General features: G+C 42.5%; 1 protein-coding gene across 1 annotated transcript; it reads right to left on the reverse strand.

The window, feature by feature from the left end:
- Window positions 1–218: 218 nt before the first annotated feature.
- LOC120039401 (cytoplasmic phosphatidylinositol transfer protein 1-like) lies at window positions 219–16,811 on the reverse strand. Its single transcript, XM_038984829.1, has 10 exons — window positions 16,406–16,811; window positions 11,031–11,179; window positions 9,046–9,134; window positions 8,790–8,797; window positions 8,580–8,651; window positions 6,112–6,204; window positions 5,587–5,742; window positions 5,301–5,364; window positions 2,167–2,256; window positions 219–595 (listed from the first exon to the last, which is right to left on the reverse strand). Exons 1-10 carry the CDS (start codon window positions 16,451–16,453, stop codon window positions 450–452), a joined length of 915 nt encoding a protein of 304 aa, XP_038840757.1. The 5' UTR covers window positions 16,454–16,811; the 3' UTR covers window positions 219–449.
- Between the last annotated feature and the right edge of the window lie 540 nt (window positions 16,812–17,351).

Raw genomic sequence — 17,351 nt, forward strand, 5'->3', positions numbered from 1 at the left:
TAGTTACAGCTGGAGAAAGGGGTAGGACAGGGGGTTGGGTTATATAGTTACAGCTGGAGAAAGGGGTAGGACAGGGGGTTGGGTTATATAGTTACAGCTGGAGAAAGGGGTAGGACAGGGGGTTGGGTTATATAGTTACAGCTGGAGAAAGGGGCAGGACAGGGGGTTGGGTTATATAGTTACAGCTGGAGAAAGGGGTAGGACAGGGTGTTGGGTTATATAGTTACAGCTGGAGAAAGGGGTAGGACAGGGGGTTGGGTTATATAGTTACAGCTGGAGAAAGGGGTAGGACCTGAGTGCTCTAAGTGCTGCTTCTGTGGACAGTGTAGCTTTATTGGTTAAATGTGTTTGTGGTGGATGGCCGTAAAAAAGGAATGGCTGCTGTGTAGTTACTGTCACGGAGGGTTTAAGCAGGCAGGAATTGATGCATCAGTATGAACGTGTGTGTGTTACTCGGGGGTGGAGTTAAGGCGGACAGTGCTATGAGGCAGTGTGGAGGTGGAGGGGTCTGACATGGCCATAGTCTTCACTCCCATCTTCTTCAGAGAGCGCTCATCTGTGACGGACATAGAGCGCGAGTATGCCGGACGAGGGGCTGCCGCAGATGAGAAAGAGAGAGGCAGGGGGGAATGAAGGGAACGAAGGGGGAAGAAGAAGTTGAGGTGTTAAATTATTCAAATACACGTCCCTTCACAGTTCACACACCCCTAATAAAAATTTAAATACACTTTTTTTCCCGAAAAGAGATGAATGGCATGAAATGTTTTTGGGTAAAATCTGCTCGGCGCCTGCAGTAGCATGTTCTGGCCTGTAGGTGGTCAGGACAGCGCAGCTGCAATGACTGCAAATCCATTTCAGCCTCCTCTCTCGCAATACCACGGGCCATACTGTGGCTGCTGCCCTTGATATCATTCAGCAGCAACAGCCGGCCAAACTTCTCATGACTCACCAGCAGGGGGCAGAGTGACCCCACACACACACACACACACACACACACACACACACACACACACACACACACACACACACACACACACACACTAGGGCTGACATTTGCAGTAAGTGCTGCAATAGCTACCCAAACTCCTTGTTCTAGCCAAACGATATGCCCCGCCCACGGACATTAGTTTCTTCTCTGCAATTAGTCTGGATCTGAGTACCTACCCGACGATTTATAGAAAGCAAACATATTCTAACAGTTCTGATTGGTCCCAGAAACCGATGGGTTGGGCCAGAGCCAGAACACAGGTGGGTAAATCAGCGTTTAGAAAATTTGTCATTGGCTTTGATACTCTGATTGGTTAGAGACTATCCAATCGCTGATTACTTGTAATGAGGGCTGTTTTGTAAAACATCCCTCATTTAGACATCACCACAAACTAATTTCAATGATTGCAGTCTCAGACTGAAGTATGTAGCTAACATAGAGCACAGGAAGAATTCAGTTTGAGTCTCCAGGCAATGTTGGGCTCACTCTCCTCTGCTCTCACTGAGCTTCCTTTCTGTGAAATACCTATTTTGCTTCTTTGCTCTCTCTTACCTCTTGTTCTCGCAATGATCTTTCTGTCTTTCTCTCCACCTCTCCGCCTCTGCATGCTCTTCCCTTCTTCCCCTCCCCCTCTCTCACTTTTCACCCATCCTTGCGCTTTCTCCCTCCCCCCTACTTTCTCAAATGTCCCCTATGCTCCCTCTTCTCCCCCTCTTCCATCCACTCTTCCTTCTATCACTCTCTCCTTTCTCTCCACTTTACCTTCTCTCTCTCTCTTTCTTTCTCCCCCCCCCTTTTTCTCCTCTCTCTCCTTCTCTGTTAAAATACAATATAGAATAGTACAGTAGTAGACTATAGTAGTTACTACAGCTGGGTGATATGGCCAAAAATCCCAATAGCGATAAATTGCCTGTATAGATACAATAATGATAAATAGAACGATAAGTTTCTAACATTAATGTGAACTGCACAGTTTTTATTATTATCCTTTAAAATACTAGTTGTGGTTGAAGCCATCAATTATCCAATTAACAATCACCCATATTTGCAAACGCATTTAATTTCAAACTTCACATTTTTCTGGAGTACTTATCATATTGAATGTTATCAGCAAAATGCCTTGGATAAGTGATCGGTGTCGATAATTTTCCGTTTATGGTCCCAGCTCTAATAGTTACCTGTGTTGTTATTCTGGGTTGATTTGAGTTTGCTGTTGGTCTGTTCCTGTATCTGTCGCTCATACTCTCTCACATCCTCCAAACTCATCCCTGTAGGAAAAAGCACAGTCTGATGAGATTATAATACACATTTTACATAGATATAATAATGTATCATAATGCATTATAACCATGTAACGTGTGTATCATAATGCATTATAACCATGTAACATGTACATCATAATGCATTATAAGCATGTCCAAACAAAAACATACAGCAATAGTCAACAGCACATTGAAAAGCATTAATTACGATGTAGTATAATGTATTATAACCATGTCCCATTATTATCATCATGTCCTATATGTTATAAGGCATTATACCCATGTTCTATTATAATTTGTTTTATTCACCTTTATTTAACCAGGTAGGCTAGTTGGGAACAAGTTATCATTTACAACTGCGACCTGGCCAAGAATAAAGCAAAGCAGTTTGACACATACAACAACACAGAGTTACACATGGAATAAACAAACATGCAGTCAATAACACAATAGAAAAAAGGCTATATACAGTGTGTGCAAATGAGGTAAGATAAGGGAGGTAAGGCAATAAATAGGCCATGGTGGCGAAGTAATTACAATATACCAATTAAACACTGGAGTGATTGATGTGCAGAAGATGAATGTGCAAGTAGAGATACTGGTGTGCAAAGGAGCAAGATGAATAAATAAATAAATACAGTATGGGGATGAGGTAGTTGGATGGGCTATGTACAGGTGCAGTGATCTGTTAGCTGCTCTGACAGCTGGTGCTTAAAGCTAGTGAGGGAGATATGAGTCTCCAGCTTCAGTGATTTTTGCAGTTCGTTCCAGTCATTGGCAGCAGAGAACTGGAAGGTAAGGCGGCCAAAGGAGGAATTGGCTTTGTGGGTGACTAGTGAGATATACCTGCTGGAGCGCGTGCTATGGGTGGGTGCTGCTATGGTGACCAGTGAGCTGAGATAAGGCGGGGCTTTATCTAGCAGAGACTTGTAGATGACCTGGAGCCAGTGGGTTTGGCGATGAGTATGAAGCAAGGGCCAGCCAACGAGAGCGTACAGGTCGCAATGGTGGGTAGTATATGGGGCTTTGGTGACAAAACGGATGGCACTGTGATAGACTGCATCCGATTTGTTGAGTAGAGTGTTGGAGGCTATTTTGTAAATGACATCGCCGAAGTCGAGGATCGGTAGGATGGTCAGATTTACGAGGGTATGTTTGGCAACATGAGTGAAGGATGCTTTGTTGCGAAATAGGAAGCTGATTCTAGATTTAATTTTGGATTGGAGATGCTTAATGTGAGTCTGGAAGGAGAGTTTACAGTCTAACCAGACACCTAGGTATTTGTAGTTGTCCACATATTCTAAGTCAGAACCGTCCAGGGTAGTGATGCTGGACAGGTGGGCAGCGATCGGTTGAAGAGCATGCATTTAGTTTTACTTGCATTTAAGAGCAGTTTGAGGAAAATAATCATGTCCTATATGTTATAAAACATAACTATGTCCTATTATAAACATGTTATTTCTGTATGTTATGAAGCATTATAACCATGCCCTATTATAATCATGTCCTATGTTATAAACCATTATACCATGTCATATTATAAACATGTTCTAAATGTTATGAAGCATTATAACCATGCCCTATTATAATCATGTCCTATACTTTGATGCATTATAAACATGTTCTATAATATAATGCATTACAACCATGTTCTATAATATAATGCATTACAACCATGTTCTATAATATAATGCATTACAACCATGTTCTATAATATAATGCATTACAACCATGTTCTATAATATAATGCATTACAACCATGTTCTATAATATAATGCATTATAAACATGTTCTATAATATAATGCATTACAACCATGTTCTATAATATAATGCATTATATACATGTTCTATAATATAATGCATTACAACCATGTTCTATAATATAATGCATTACAACCATGTTCTATAATATAATGCATTATAAACATGTTCTATAATATAATGCATTACAACCATGTTCTATAATATAATGCATTATAAACATGTTCTATAATATAATGCATTACAACCATGTTCTATAATATAATGCATTATAAACATGTTCTATAATATAATGCATTACAACCATGTTCTATAATATAATGCATTATAAACATGTTCTATAATATAATGCATTACAACCATGTTCTATAATATAATGCATTATAAACATGTTCTATAATATAATGCATTATAACATGTTCTATAATATAATGCATTATAAACATGTTCTATAATATAATGCATTACAACCATGTTCTATAATATAATGCATTATAAACATGTTCTATAATATAATGCATTACAACCATGTTCTATAATATAATGCATTATAAACATGTTCTATAATATAATGCATTACAACCATGTTCTATAATATAATGCATTATAAACATGTTCTATAATATAATGCATTATAACATGTTCTATAATATAATGCATTATAAACATGTTCTATAATATAATGCATTACAACCATGTTCTATAATATAATGCATTATAAACATGTTCTATAATATAATGCATTATAAACATGTTCTATAATATAATGCATTATAAACATGTTCTATAATGTAATGCATTACAACCATGTTCTATAATATAATGCATTATAAACATGTTCTATAATATAATGCATTATAAACATGTTCTATAATATAATGCATTATAAACATGTTCTATAATATAATGCATTACAACCATGTTCTATAATATAATGCATTATAAACATGTTCTATAATGTAATGCATTACAACCATGTTCTATAATATAATGCATTATAAACATGTTCTATAATATAATGCATTACAACCATGTTCTATAATATAATGCATTATAAACATGTTCTATAATATAATGCATTATAAACATGTTCTATAATATAATGCATTATAAACATGTTCTATAATATAATGCATTACAACCATGTTCTATAATATAATGCATTATAAACATGTTCTATAATATAATGCATTATAAACATGTTCTATAATGTAATGCATTACAACCATGTCCTATTATAATCATGTGCTGTATGTTATAAGGCATTATAACCATGTCCTCTACTGACCGTGCCATTCGTCTGTCCAGGCCACAGCCTGTCTGTGCCCCACCAGTAGGATGTCCTGGATGTTCTGTCAGATCATACACATCAGAGAAAATACATTTCTTACGTCAAAGAAACACATCCAAAGGCAGGTGCAGGTGCTGCTGGAGATCAGTGTGTTGAGCAAAAAGAAAATATTCCCCACACGCAATCTAGGCTGTCAAATGTGTTTCCTTAAACAACATTTTGACCCTTAGGTCTTTATCAGGTTCTCACCTGATGCATGATGGTAAATGTAGTTTCCTCTCACCCTGTGTATGAAGTCCTCAGTCTTGCCCTGGAAGCCGTAGACTTCGAAACTGCACTGCACCCTCTTATAGGAGCACATGATGGGGGTGCTGTCCTTACGCCACCCTTCCACCAGGGGGCCTCGGCCTGTCTTCTCAGACACCCAGCGACTCAGGTCCTACAGAGACAAAGTACACATTACCTGCTGACAGCTTAATCGCTGGCTGGTGTGTAGGGGGGAGGGCGAGTGTGTGGGTGTGGGAGTGTGTGTGCAGGCCTGTGTAAGCAGGCTGTTGCTCAATACCTCACATATAATCTATGAATGATTCAACATGATAGGCATCTGGGGCCCAAGATGCATAGATTGTACAAGTGTCTGTGTATTTATGTTCGCGTTTATCTACAGTACGTCTTCCTCTGTCTCTGCGTGAGATAGTGAGTGTGTGTGTGTGTTTTCAGCTATGTGTCTTGCTGATTGACCTTTGTTTCTGAAGTTACTGGAACTGCGGAAGTCAGGAGGAGGAAATGTGTGTGTACACACTAGTACCTCTGTCTCCTTGTAGTGTTTGTCAGGGATGGGGTCAATGAGGATATCCAGGTGGCTCACGCTCTCTGCAGGGGTGGGCCTGTCTCCAAATACCTGCAACCGAGCAGAGGGGGAGGTCACTCAGAAATAGACTGACACACACACACTGGAGCCAGGGACTAGTAGATGAGGAAATAGACTGACACACACACACTGGAGCCAGGGACTAGTAGATGAGGAAATAGACTGACACACACACACTGGAGCCAGGGACTAGTAGATGAGGAAATAGACTGACACACACACACACACTGGAGCCAGGGACTAGTAGATGAGGAAATAGACTGACACACACACACTGGAGCCAGGGACTAGTAGATGAGGAAATAGACTGACACACACACACTGGAGCCAGGGACTAGTAGATGAGGAAATAGACTGACACACACACACTGGAGCCAGGGACTAGTAGATGAGGAAATAGACTGACACACACACACACACACTGGAGCCAGGGACTAGTAGATGAGGAAATAGACTGACACACACACACACACACTGGAGCCAGGGACTAGTAGATGAGGAAATAGACTGACACACACACTGGAGCCAGGGACTAGTAGATGAGGAAATAGACTGACACACACACTGGAGCCAGGGACTAGTAGATGAGGAAATAGACTGACACACACACACACACACACTGGAGCCAGGGACTAGTAGATGAGGAAATAGACTGACACACACACACTGGAGCCAGGGACTAGTAGATGAGGAAATAGACTGACACACACACACTGGAGCCAGGGACTAGTAGATGAGGAAATAGACGTAATAGTGAGGTCACACAACGTATCACCCATCATAATACTCCACCCTCAGGCTTTGAGCAAATCATTACACTACAGCAAAACACCACACACAGACAGACAGAGAGAGACAGAGAGAGGGAGAGAGAGAGAGCAAGGGAGATTAGGGGAGAGAGAAAGAGGTGGAGAGAAGGGGTAAGGGAGAGAGAGAGGGAGCACACTAAATCACAGAGAAAGAGAGAGACAAGCAGAGGGAGCAGGCGAGGATCTACGAGCGGGGGTGAAAGAGGAGAGAGAGAACGAGACACTTATCAAAGAAAGAGAGATACAATTCACTGTTCTTTCTGTTCTGTTCTGTCCCCTTGTCTTGACAGAAAGCGAAAGAGAGCAATGTCTCTTTTGAAGATGTTCATTCCTCTGCTGGTATTTAACAAAGAGCAGAGCAGGGAGACAAACCCACAGCCAGATAATCAGCTGTGTTTCAGATCCTATTATGCCCTGTGTCTCTTGTGTTTAATTAAGAACCTGTTCTCTCATATAAGGTATGTATTGTCTGTCTGTTGACACTTGTCATAGTTCCCATTTTTCCATGTCAAAAGCATTGTTTTACCTCATCCTTTAAGCCTGCTGACATTCCTCTGTTTTGGTTGTGCTTTTGTGCTCTTTAGATGTCCTCTATGTTGTTGTGTGTTGTAATAGAGGTGCATGTATGGGTGTGGTATGTGTGGGAGCATGTGTGCATTAATGTGTGTGTGTGTGTGTGTGCGCACGCGTGTGTTTCTGCTAAAATGAACACATGTAACCTGTAGCTGGGAGAAGGTTGAAACAAGCTTCGCCACATTTCTGGATACACACTAACAGCCAACAGCCAGATGAGTTCAGTCTTGTTCCCTGGTTTCTATCCCAAAATGACAGGGGCACGCTGTAGGGACAAACCAGCTCAGAATTGTGTTTGTGTGTCAGAATTCCGTGACAAGGCCAGAAAAGGTGGTGAAACAAGCCTGTAATACAAGCATGTACCCTTCTTTCTCCCTCTCACACAAACACAGTGGATGGCTAATAGATCTGCCGCTATTGCATTCTGGGCTTTGCTTGTTTTCCTTAAAATGGCCACATCAATTTGATGAGCATTCTCCTTACACTGCAGAGAAGATTGCAATTTCTCTCCCTCCCTCTCTCCCTCTCCCACCCTTCCTTCAGTCTCTCACCCCCCCTTTCTCTCTCCCTCCCACCCTTCCTTCAGTCTCTCACCCCCCCTTCTCTCTCCCTCCCACCCTTCCTTCAGTCTCTCACCCCCGCTTCTCTCTCTCCCTCTCCCACCCTTCCTTCAGTCTCTCACCCCCCCTTTCTCTCTCCCTCCCACCCTTCCTTCAGTCTCTCACCCCCCCTTCTCTCTCTCCCTCTCCCACCCTTCCTTCAGTCTCTCACCCCCCCTTCTCTCTCTCCCTCTCCCACCCTTCCTTCAGTCTCTCACCCCCCTTCTCTCTCTCCCTCTCCCACCCTTCCTTCAGTCTCTCACCCCCCCTTCTCTCTCTCCCTCCCCCCTTCCTTCAGTCTCTCACCCCCTTCTCTCTCTCCCTCCCACCCTTCCTTCAGTCTCTCACCCCCCCTTCTCTCTCTCTCTCTCCCACCCTTCTTTCAGTCTCTCACCCCCCCCCTCTCTCCTTCAGTCATACTCACATTATTGTTGTCACCATTGTTGTTCTCAAACCTGGTCTCAATACGGATGCTGAACTTGGGAAGGAAGGAGACCTACAGTAGATGAAGGATGGATGTGATTGGAGAGAAGGAGGGAGGGAGGGGAGTAGACAGATGAGGTTATGTACACAGACATTTGGAGAGGGATGAGCTCTACTGCATGCCTCATGCAAATGATGTGTGAATACTTACTGAGTACTCTGAAGCACACACCGCAGAAGTTCCATACGGATAGAGAGGAACATCATTAGTGACACACACACACACACACACATATTTCAAAACATGTGGAACAAAATATGTTTAAAGTAAATCGGGTCTAGATAAGACAGATTGTGTTTAAATCTAAGTGCAGACAAGGAAACAGTTGACTTGACCCTATAGGAAGAACAGGTTGGTAGCAGGTGAAACGGCTGTGTATGTGGTGGATAGAATAGTGTTGTCAGACCTGTGATGGTGTAAGGGTAGAAGTTCCAGGCCTTCTCTGTCACATAGAAGACCCTGGGGACAAACACACTCACCCAGGATGGCAGTTTACTGTCAGAGAGAGAGACAGACAGAGGGGAGGAATGTACTGTTATCGTCGCTGAGGTAGATGTATGTGTGCGGTATGATCTAGGGCTAGGCCATAGGGGTGGGTGTGTGTCTTACTGCTGGTATCATTTCTTGGTTGAGCAGTGCTAGGAGTGTGTGAGGTACAGTGGGTGTGTGTATGTGAGGTACAGCTGCATCATCGAGAGCATCCTGACCGGTTGCATCACCGCCTGGTATGGCAACTTCTCGGCATCTGACCTTAAGGCGCTACAGAGGGTAGTGCGTATGGCCCAGTACATCACTGGGGCCAAGCTTCCTGCCACCCAGGACCTATATAATAAGCGGTGTCAAAGGAAAGCCCCCAAAAATGTCAGAGACTCCAGTCACTCAAGTAATAGACTGTTCTCTCTGCTACCGCACGACAAGCGGTACCGGAGCGCCAAGTCTAGGACCAAAAGGCTCCTTAACAGCTTCTACCCCCAAGCCATTAGACTGCTGAAAAATGTATCAAATGGCCACTGGCCACTGGACTACTACATTTACCCCCCTCCATTTGTTTTGTACACTGCTGCTACTTTTAAGTTCCTCGGTGTACACATCACGGACAAACTGAATTGGTCCACCCACACAGACAGCGTTGTGAAGAAGGCGCAGCAGCGCCTCTTCAACCTCAGGAGGCTGAAGAAATTCGGCTTGTCACAAAAAGCACACAAACTTTTACAGATGCACAATCGAGAGCATCCTGTCGGGCTGTATCACCGCCTGGTACGGCAACTGCTCCGCCCACAACCGTAAGGCTCTCCAGAGGGTAGTGAGGTCTGCACAACGCATCACCGGGGGCACCTCCAGGACACCCTCCAGGACACCTACACCACCCGATGTCACAGGAAGGCCATAAAGATCATCAAGGACAACAACCACCCAAGCCACTGCCTGTTCACCCCGCTATCATCCATAAGGCGAGGTCAGTACAGGTGCATCAAAGCAGGGACCGAGAGACTGAAAAACAGCTTCTATCTCAAGGCCATCAGACTGTTAAACAGCCACCACTAACATTTAGCGGCCGCTGCCAACATACTGACTCAACTCCAGCCACTTTAATAATGGGAATTGATGGAAATTATGTAAAAATGTACCACTAGCCACTTTAAACAATGCCACTTAATATAATGTTTACATACCCTACATTACTCATCTCATATGTATATGTATATACTGTACTCTATATCATCTACTGCATCTTGCCATCTTTATGTAATACATGTATCACTAGCCACTTTAAACTATGCCACTTTGTTTACATACCCTACATTACTCATCTCATATGTATATACTGTACTCTATACCATCTACTGCATCTTGCCTATGCCGTTCTGTACCATCACTCATTCATATATCTTTATGTACATATTCTTTATCCCTTTACACTTGTGTGTATAAGGTAGTAGTTGTGGAATTGTTAGGTTAGATTACTTGTTGGTTATTACTGCATTGTCGGAACTAGAAGCACAAGCATTTCGCTACACTCGCATTAACATCTGCTAACCATGTGTATGTGACAAATAAAATTTGATTTGATTTGATATTTACTACTCGCTGTTTATTATCTATGGATAGTCACTTCACCCCTACCTACATGTACAAATCACCTCTAACCTGTACCCCCGCACACTGACTCAGTACCGGTACCCCCTGTATATAGCCTCGTTATTGTTATTTTATTGTGTTACTTTTTATAATTTTTTACTTTAGTTTATTATTAAATATTTTCATAACTCTTTGTTGAGCGGCACTGTTGGTTAAGGGTTTGGAAGTAAGCATTTCACTGTAAGGTCCTGTTGTATTCGGCACATGTGACAAAGTTTGATTTGAGGTACAGTGTTAATGTGGGTGTGTTACCTATTGAGGTAGATGCGTTTCTCAGTGAGCTGTCCCAGGCCGTGTTGGGGATGTGTGTCTGGTTGGTTCCTCACCACCTCCACTCCCTCCCCTCCTCCGCTCTGCTCATTACTGTGTTTGCTGATCATGTACAGCTGCCCAATCTTATACTGGGTGGGGGGGGGGGGGGGGGGGGGAAGAGGGAAAGAGGGGGGGAAAGAGTCAATTCACACAGTCCTGTCTCAATACCACATCCTTCTTCCTTCTTCCAATTAATGTAGATCGTACACATTAAATATATTTACTTACACAGCAGTCAGTTAATTCATCATAAAACCAGATGCTTTATGGACTGCTCACGGTGAGCTTTTCCTGGGAACATATCTAAGGTCAGCTCACCCTCCTCCAAACAACTAACCTTATCCATTAGGAACCCCTAACCTTATCCATTAGGAACCCCTAACCTTATCCATTAGGAACCCCTAACCTTATCCATTAGGAAAACAAGGAACAACTAACCTTATCCATTAGGAAAACAAGGAACAACTAACCTTATCCATTAGGAAAACAAGGAACAACTAACCTTATCCATTAGGAAAACAAGGAACAACTAACCTTATCCATTAGGAAAACAAGGAACAACTAACCTTATCCATTAGGAAAACAAGGAACCCCTAACCTTATCCATTAGGAAAACAAGGAACCCCTAACCTTATCCATTAGGAAAACAAGGAACCCCTAACCTTATCCATTAGGAAAACAAGGAACCCCTAACCTTATCCATTAGGAAAACAAGGAACCCCTAACCTTATCCATTAGGAAAACAAGGAACCCCTAACCTTATCCATTAGGAAAACAAGGAACCCCTAACCTTATCCATTAGGAAAACAAGGAACAACTAACCTTAGATCAGTGAAAAGGCTGACTTCTTCCTGTGTGTGCCCTGACCATCAGCTTGATGTGGAAACGTCAGTCGCCTGTATACTGAATAGATTAAAGCTAAAATAAATACATTTCTGCCTTTTTTTTTTGAGAGCTGCCTCAAATGTTCTGCTTCAGATGTTCTGCCTCAAATGTGTCATTTTGGAAGTTTTCCTTGGTATCCCCTTTATTTGGGCTCCCGAGTGGCACAGCGGTCTAGGACACTGCATCTCAGTGCAAGAGGCGTCACTGCAGTCCCTGGTTTGAATCCAGACTGCATTACTGTACATCCGGCTGTGATTGGGAGTCCCATAGGGCGGCGCACAATTGGCCCAGCGTCGCCGGGGTAGGCCGACTTACTAGTTAAATAAAGGTTAAATGTAATATTTTTTTTTTTTTAAATGTATTTAAAACAATTTTGCAATTGTTGTCGAGCACCCCTCCTTTCCTTTGTTGAAGCATGGAACCCCACCTGATCTCTGACCTTAGAACAGTAGAATCTAGCTGTTACTTGCCCAAGTCCTTAAGGCAGTGATAAGACTTGGGTTGGGAAACCCAGAACCAGTCATTGACAGTGTTTACCTAGTCCTGTCCTAATGAGAGGTGTTAAGATCACTGAATGTCTACCTATGTCTCTGTTCTGGCCATTCTCTATGTGAATGGATATCTATGTCTCTGTTCTGGCCATTCTCTATGTGAATGGATATCTATGTCTCTGTTCTGGCCATTCTCTATGTGAATGGATATCTATGTCTCTGTTCTGGCCACTCTCTACATGAATGGATATCTATGTCTCTGGTCTGGCCACTCTCTACATGAATGGATATCTATGTCTCTGGTCTGGCCACTCTATGTGAATGTGTCACCCACCCTTTGACTAACAACACAAACCCACACAGCGTTATGTTTCTCTTTGACTTCAGATCACTGTGACAGTTTTGTGGTTAATGTGTTGTACTGATGATGACTGAAACATACAGTGCAGTAAGACAGCAACTGTATTATGTGAATATGTGCCCCACCCTTTGACTAAAAACGAAACAAACACATACCTGTCTTAATCCGTCAACCTACTAGTACAACCAGCTACACTCCCTTCAGAATTAGAAGTGTGTGTGTGTGTGTGTGTGCAGACATTGCATAAACAGTGCTGTGGTTTGAATGTGGAACTATAAGCTGATCCCACTAAAGCTGCATAGGAATCTTAATGCGCTTCCCCATCAGACCGTGAGAGTCAGAGTTCCACACGTGGAATGGATCTCACCTTAGGATTTGGTTCTTTGTGATTTTACAGAGACTATTTTCAGATAGATACACACAAGCCACTGATCCAGGGTTTTTTCTGCAAAGAAAAGTCTTGGGCGGGCCTCCTAAGTGTTTTTTCAGGCTGCCTATGTCCAAACAGTAAAAAAATATATAATAATAAAATAAAATAATAAGGATGGAAAAACGTCAGTGTAAACTTAAACGACTAAAAGCAGATATAAAGTATGTAGAAAAGATAGCTGAAGTCTGAAGTTTACCTACACCGTAGCCAAATACATTTCAACTCAGTTTCCTGACAAATTCCTGACAAATTCCTGACATTTAATCCTAGTAAAAATTCCCTGTCTTAGGTCAGTTAGGTTCACCACTTTATTTTAAGAATGGGAAATGTCAGAATAATAGTAGAGAGAATGATTTATTTCAGCTTTTATTTCGTTCATCACATTCCCAGTGGGTCAGAAGTTTACATGCAATCAATTAGTTTTTGGTAGCATTGCCTTTAAATTGTTTAACTTGGGTCAAACGTTTAGGGTAGCCTTCCACAAGCTTCCCACAATAAGTTGGGTGAATTTTGGACCATTCCTCCTGACAGAGCTGGTGTAACTGAGTCAGGTTTGTAGGCCTCCTTGCTCGCACCGGCTTTTTCAGTTCTGCCCACAAATTTTCTAATGGATTGAGGTCAGGGCTTTGTGATGGCCACTCCAATACCTTGACTTTGTTGTCCTTAAGCCCTTTTGCCACAACTTTGGAAGTATGCCTGGGGTCATTGTCCATTTGGAAGCCCCATTTGCGTCCAAGCTTCAACTTCCTGACTGATGTCTTGAGATGTTGCTTCAATATATCCACATAATTTTCCTTCCACATGACACCATCTATTTTGTGAAGTGCACCAGTCCCCCACAACATGATGCTGCCACCCCCGTGCTTCACGGTTGGGATGGTGTTCTGCGGCTTGCAAGCGTCTCCCTTTATCCTCCAAACATAACAATGGTCATTATGGCCAAACAGTTCTATTTTTGTTTCATCAGACCAGAGGACATTTCTCCAAAAAGTGCAATCTTTGTCCCCATGTGCAGTTGCAAACCGTAGTCTGGCTTTTTTATGGTGGTTTTGGAGCAGTGGCTTCTTCCTTGCTGAGTGGCCATTACGGTTATGTCGATATAGGACTTGTTTTACTGTTGATATAGATACTTTTGTGCCCGTTTCCTCCAGCATCTTCATAAGGTCCTTTGCTGTTGTTCTGGGATTGATTTGCACTTTTCTCACCAAAGTACATTCATCTCTAGGGGACAGAACGCGTCTCCTTCCTGAGCGATATGACGGCTGCGTGGTCCCATGGTGTTTATACTTGTATGCTATTGTTTGTACAGATGAACGTGGTACCTTCAGGCGTTTGGAAATTGCTCCCAAGGATGAACCAGACTTGTGGAGGTCTACAATTTTTTTTCTTTTGATTTTCCCATGATGTCAAGCAAAGAGGCACTGAGTTTGAAGGTAGGCCTTGAAATACACCCACAGGTACACCTCCAGTTGACTCAAATTATGTCAATTAGCCTATCAGAAGCTTCTAAAGCCATGACATCATTTTCTGGAATTTCCCAAGCTGTTTAAAGGCACAGTCAACTTAGTGTATGTAAACTTCTGACCCACTGGAATTGTGATGCAGTGAATTATAAGTGAAATAATCTGTCTGTAAACAATTGTTGGAAAATTGACTTGTGTCATGCACAAAGTAGATGTCCTAACCGACTTGCCAAAACTGTAGTTTGTTAAGAAGAAATTTGTGGAGTGGTTGAAAAACTAGTTTTAATGACTCCAACCTAAGTGCATGTAAACTTCCGACTTCAACTGTATATATTTTTATACGATTATCTTTGAGGACCAACAGTCACCAAAATAAGAGAGAGAAAGTCCGGGATAATCTAATATTATACATTCAGGAGTGTTTTTGTCATGGCATGGGGCCTCCATTGACTTTGTTATAATTTGTGAGTCACTCACATAGCATAAGCCATGGCAACATGTTTAGAATGGCAGGAAATTAGCTTTAAAACTGCAAATTTCTCTCTCGGCCTCATGGCAGAATGGCAGGAAATTTGCTTTAAAACGGCGGCCAACAGGAAGGCCTCAAACATTTTCGGTCGGCCACCGCACCATTGGCCAGGCCCACCACCTAAGCCCCATTTTGATCCATAAAAACCCTGTGATCCCTCTAGCTAAAGCTTCTACAAACACTAAAACATTAGTGAGCTTAAAGTTCACTCTAAAGTTTGTCACGTTTCCAGACCACAGAAGTGGTCTAACAACCGACCAAAGTTGGTTTTAGAGTATCAATGTATCAATGGAAGTTTCCGTCACGGCATGTTGTAATAATAACCAACTACATCTGTTCCAGACAGATAGCTCAGACTTAAACACTATGACAGGGAGAACTGCTTTGTTCTGGTGGTTGGAGGGAATGAGGACCTTCCCTTTGAGGGCACTCTAGAGCACCTTCCCCTTAAACCCTTTTCCACCCACCACTTCTTACTCCCTGGCGGAATCTGTCCTTTGTTTTTAACTTCCAGGCCAAATGCCTTCGTTGACGTTTGTAAGCCTCAACCAGTCCAACTTGTTTGTGAGGTTAAAAATAAAATTAAAAAATGTAAAAAAGAGCGAGAGAGAGAAACAGCTGAGGTTAGGTACATGCAGAACCATACAGAATGCCAGCCACATGAACAACACTATTCAATTACAGGATGCCTGTGCGTAATGTTTTTACAGATGTAGGATCTTATTAATTTGAGCCAGTTTGCTACAGCAGGAAAATAATCCTGCAACAGGAAATCTGAATTATTATATGGATTATAATGAATGGACATTTTTGTCTGGGGTGATACATTTATCATAAATTAAATCCTTAAATCCACGCCAAGCTGTCCTGCAACAGGGTGATCATTTGAAGATTCTACATCTGTATTCTAGCAACTTTAACATTTTCAAGATCACATTAAAATCTGTCACCTTATTTTAACAACAGTGGTCTACAGTATACACACATTCAATCACACAAGCACGAACACACACACAGAGACTCCCCCAGCCACGAACACACAGACCCCCGACACACACATACATGTTCACAGACAAACACACTCATCCAGTGTACACACACACACACACACACATGTTCACAGACAAACACACTCATCCAGTGTACACACACTTACCTCTTCCACAGTTAGTGGCATGCATATTCTATACTCCTTCATCAACATGGTTCAATCGTGTAGTGGACGTCTGTCTGTCTTTGCTTGTCCTAACTCTCCTGTTGCATAGTAAGCGTGCTTAAGGAACTACAGTGCACAGCACCTACTTCGGACTGCAGTGACCTCCTTTCTCTCTCTCGCCCTTTATTTGGCTGATGTCAGTGCTTCATTGAAGTCCAGTCCACTCTGTCAATGTGTATCTATTTGTTTTTTTATTTCTTTTTCCCTCTCTCTCTCCTCCTTTTTGATTATCTCCCGATTAATATCCTCACTCCCTCTGTCAACATTCAACTGTTGTCCTTCCCTTTCTCTCTACCCATGGTTCCCCCGTCTCCCTATCTCCCTCTACCCCTGGTTTCCCCCTCTGCCTCTCTCTCTTTCTTCGTTGCCCTTATTGTTTACTCTTTCTTTGTTCTCTACTTTTCTTTGTTCTTTCTTCTCGTCCAGTGAGCAACAGGTAATTAACTTGTGAAGTAAGACTGAAACCTTCTCAACTCCATAATCCACGCTATCGTACCTGTCCTGCTATTCTCTCTCTCTCTCTCTCCTCTGTCTCTCTTACTTTCGTTCTTTGGACTGCTCTCACGTGTAACCTTGCTCTCTGCTCGCCACTCCTCCCTCTCCCCTTCACCGCCCTCCCCTGCTTTCAGTTCCTCACAAATTCCTTCGCTCCCGCCTTCTTCTCTCCCTCCCCGTCTCGCCCTCCACATCTTCTCACGCCCACCTTACTTTACCTATGTACCGGTTTCTGCTCTCTCTCTCACACAGCCAAAGTTGACAGCTCTCAGCTGATATGAATGGCTAGCACTGAGCAGTAGTCAAGTGGTGGGTCGGATTAAATATTAGCAGAGAACCATGAGTGCTTCTATTAAGCACAGCCCCAGCGTTTATATTGTATTACCATGAC

The sequence above is a fragment of the Salvelinus namaycush genome, unplaced genomic scaffold (genome assembly GCF_016432855.1).
Source record: "Salvelinus namaycush isolate Seneca unplaced genomic scaffold, SaNama_1.0 Scaffold270, whole genome shotgun sequence".
Lineage (NCBI taxonomy): Eukaryota > Metazoa > Chordata > Actinopteri > Salmoniformes > Salmonidae > Salvelinus > Salvelinus namaycush.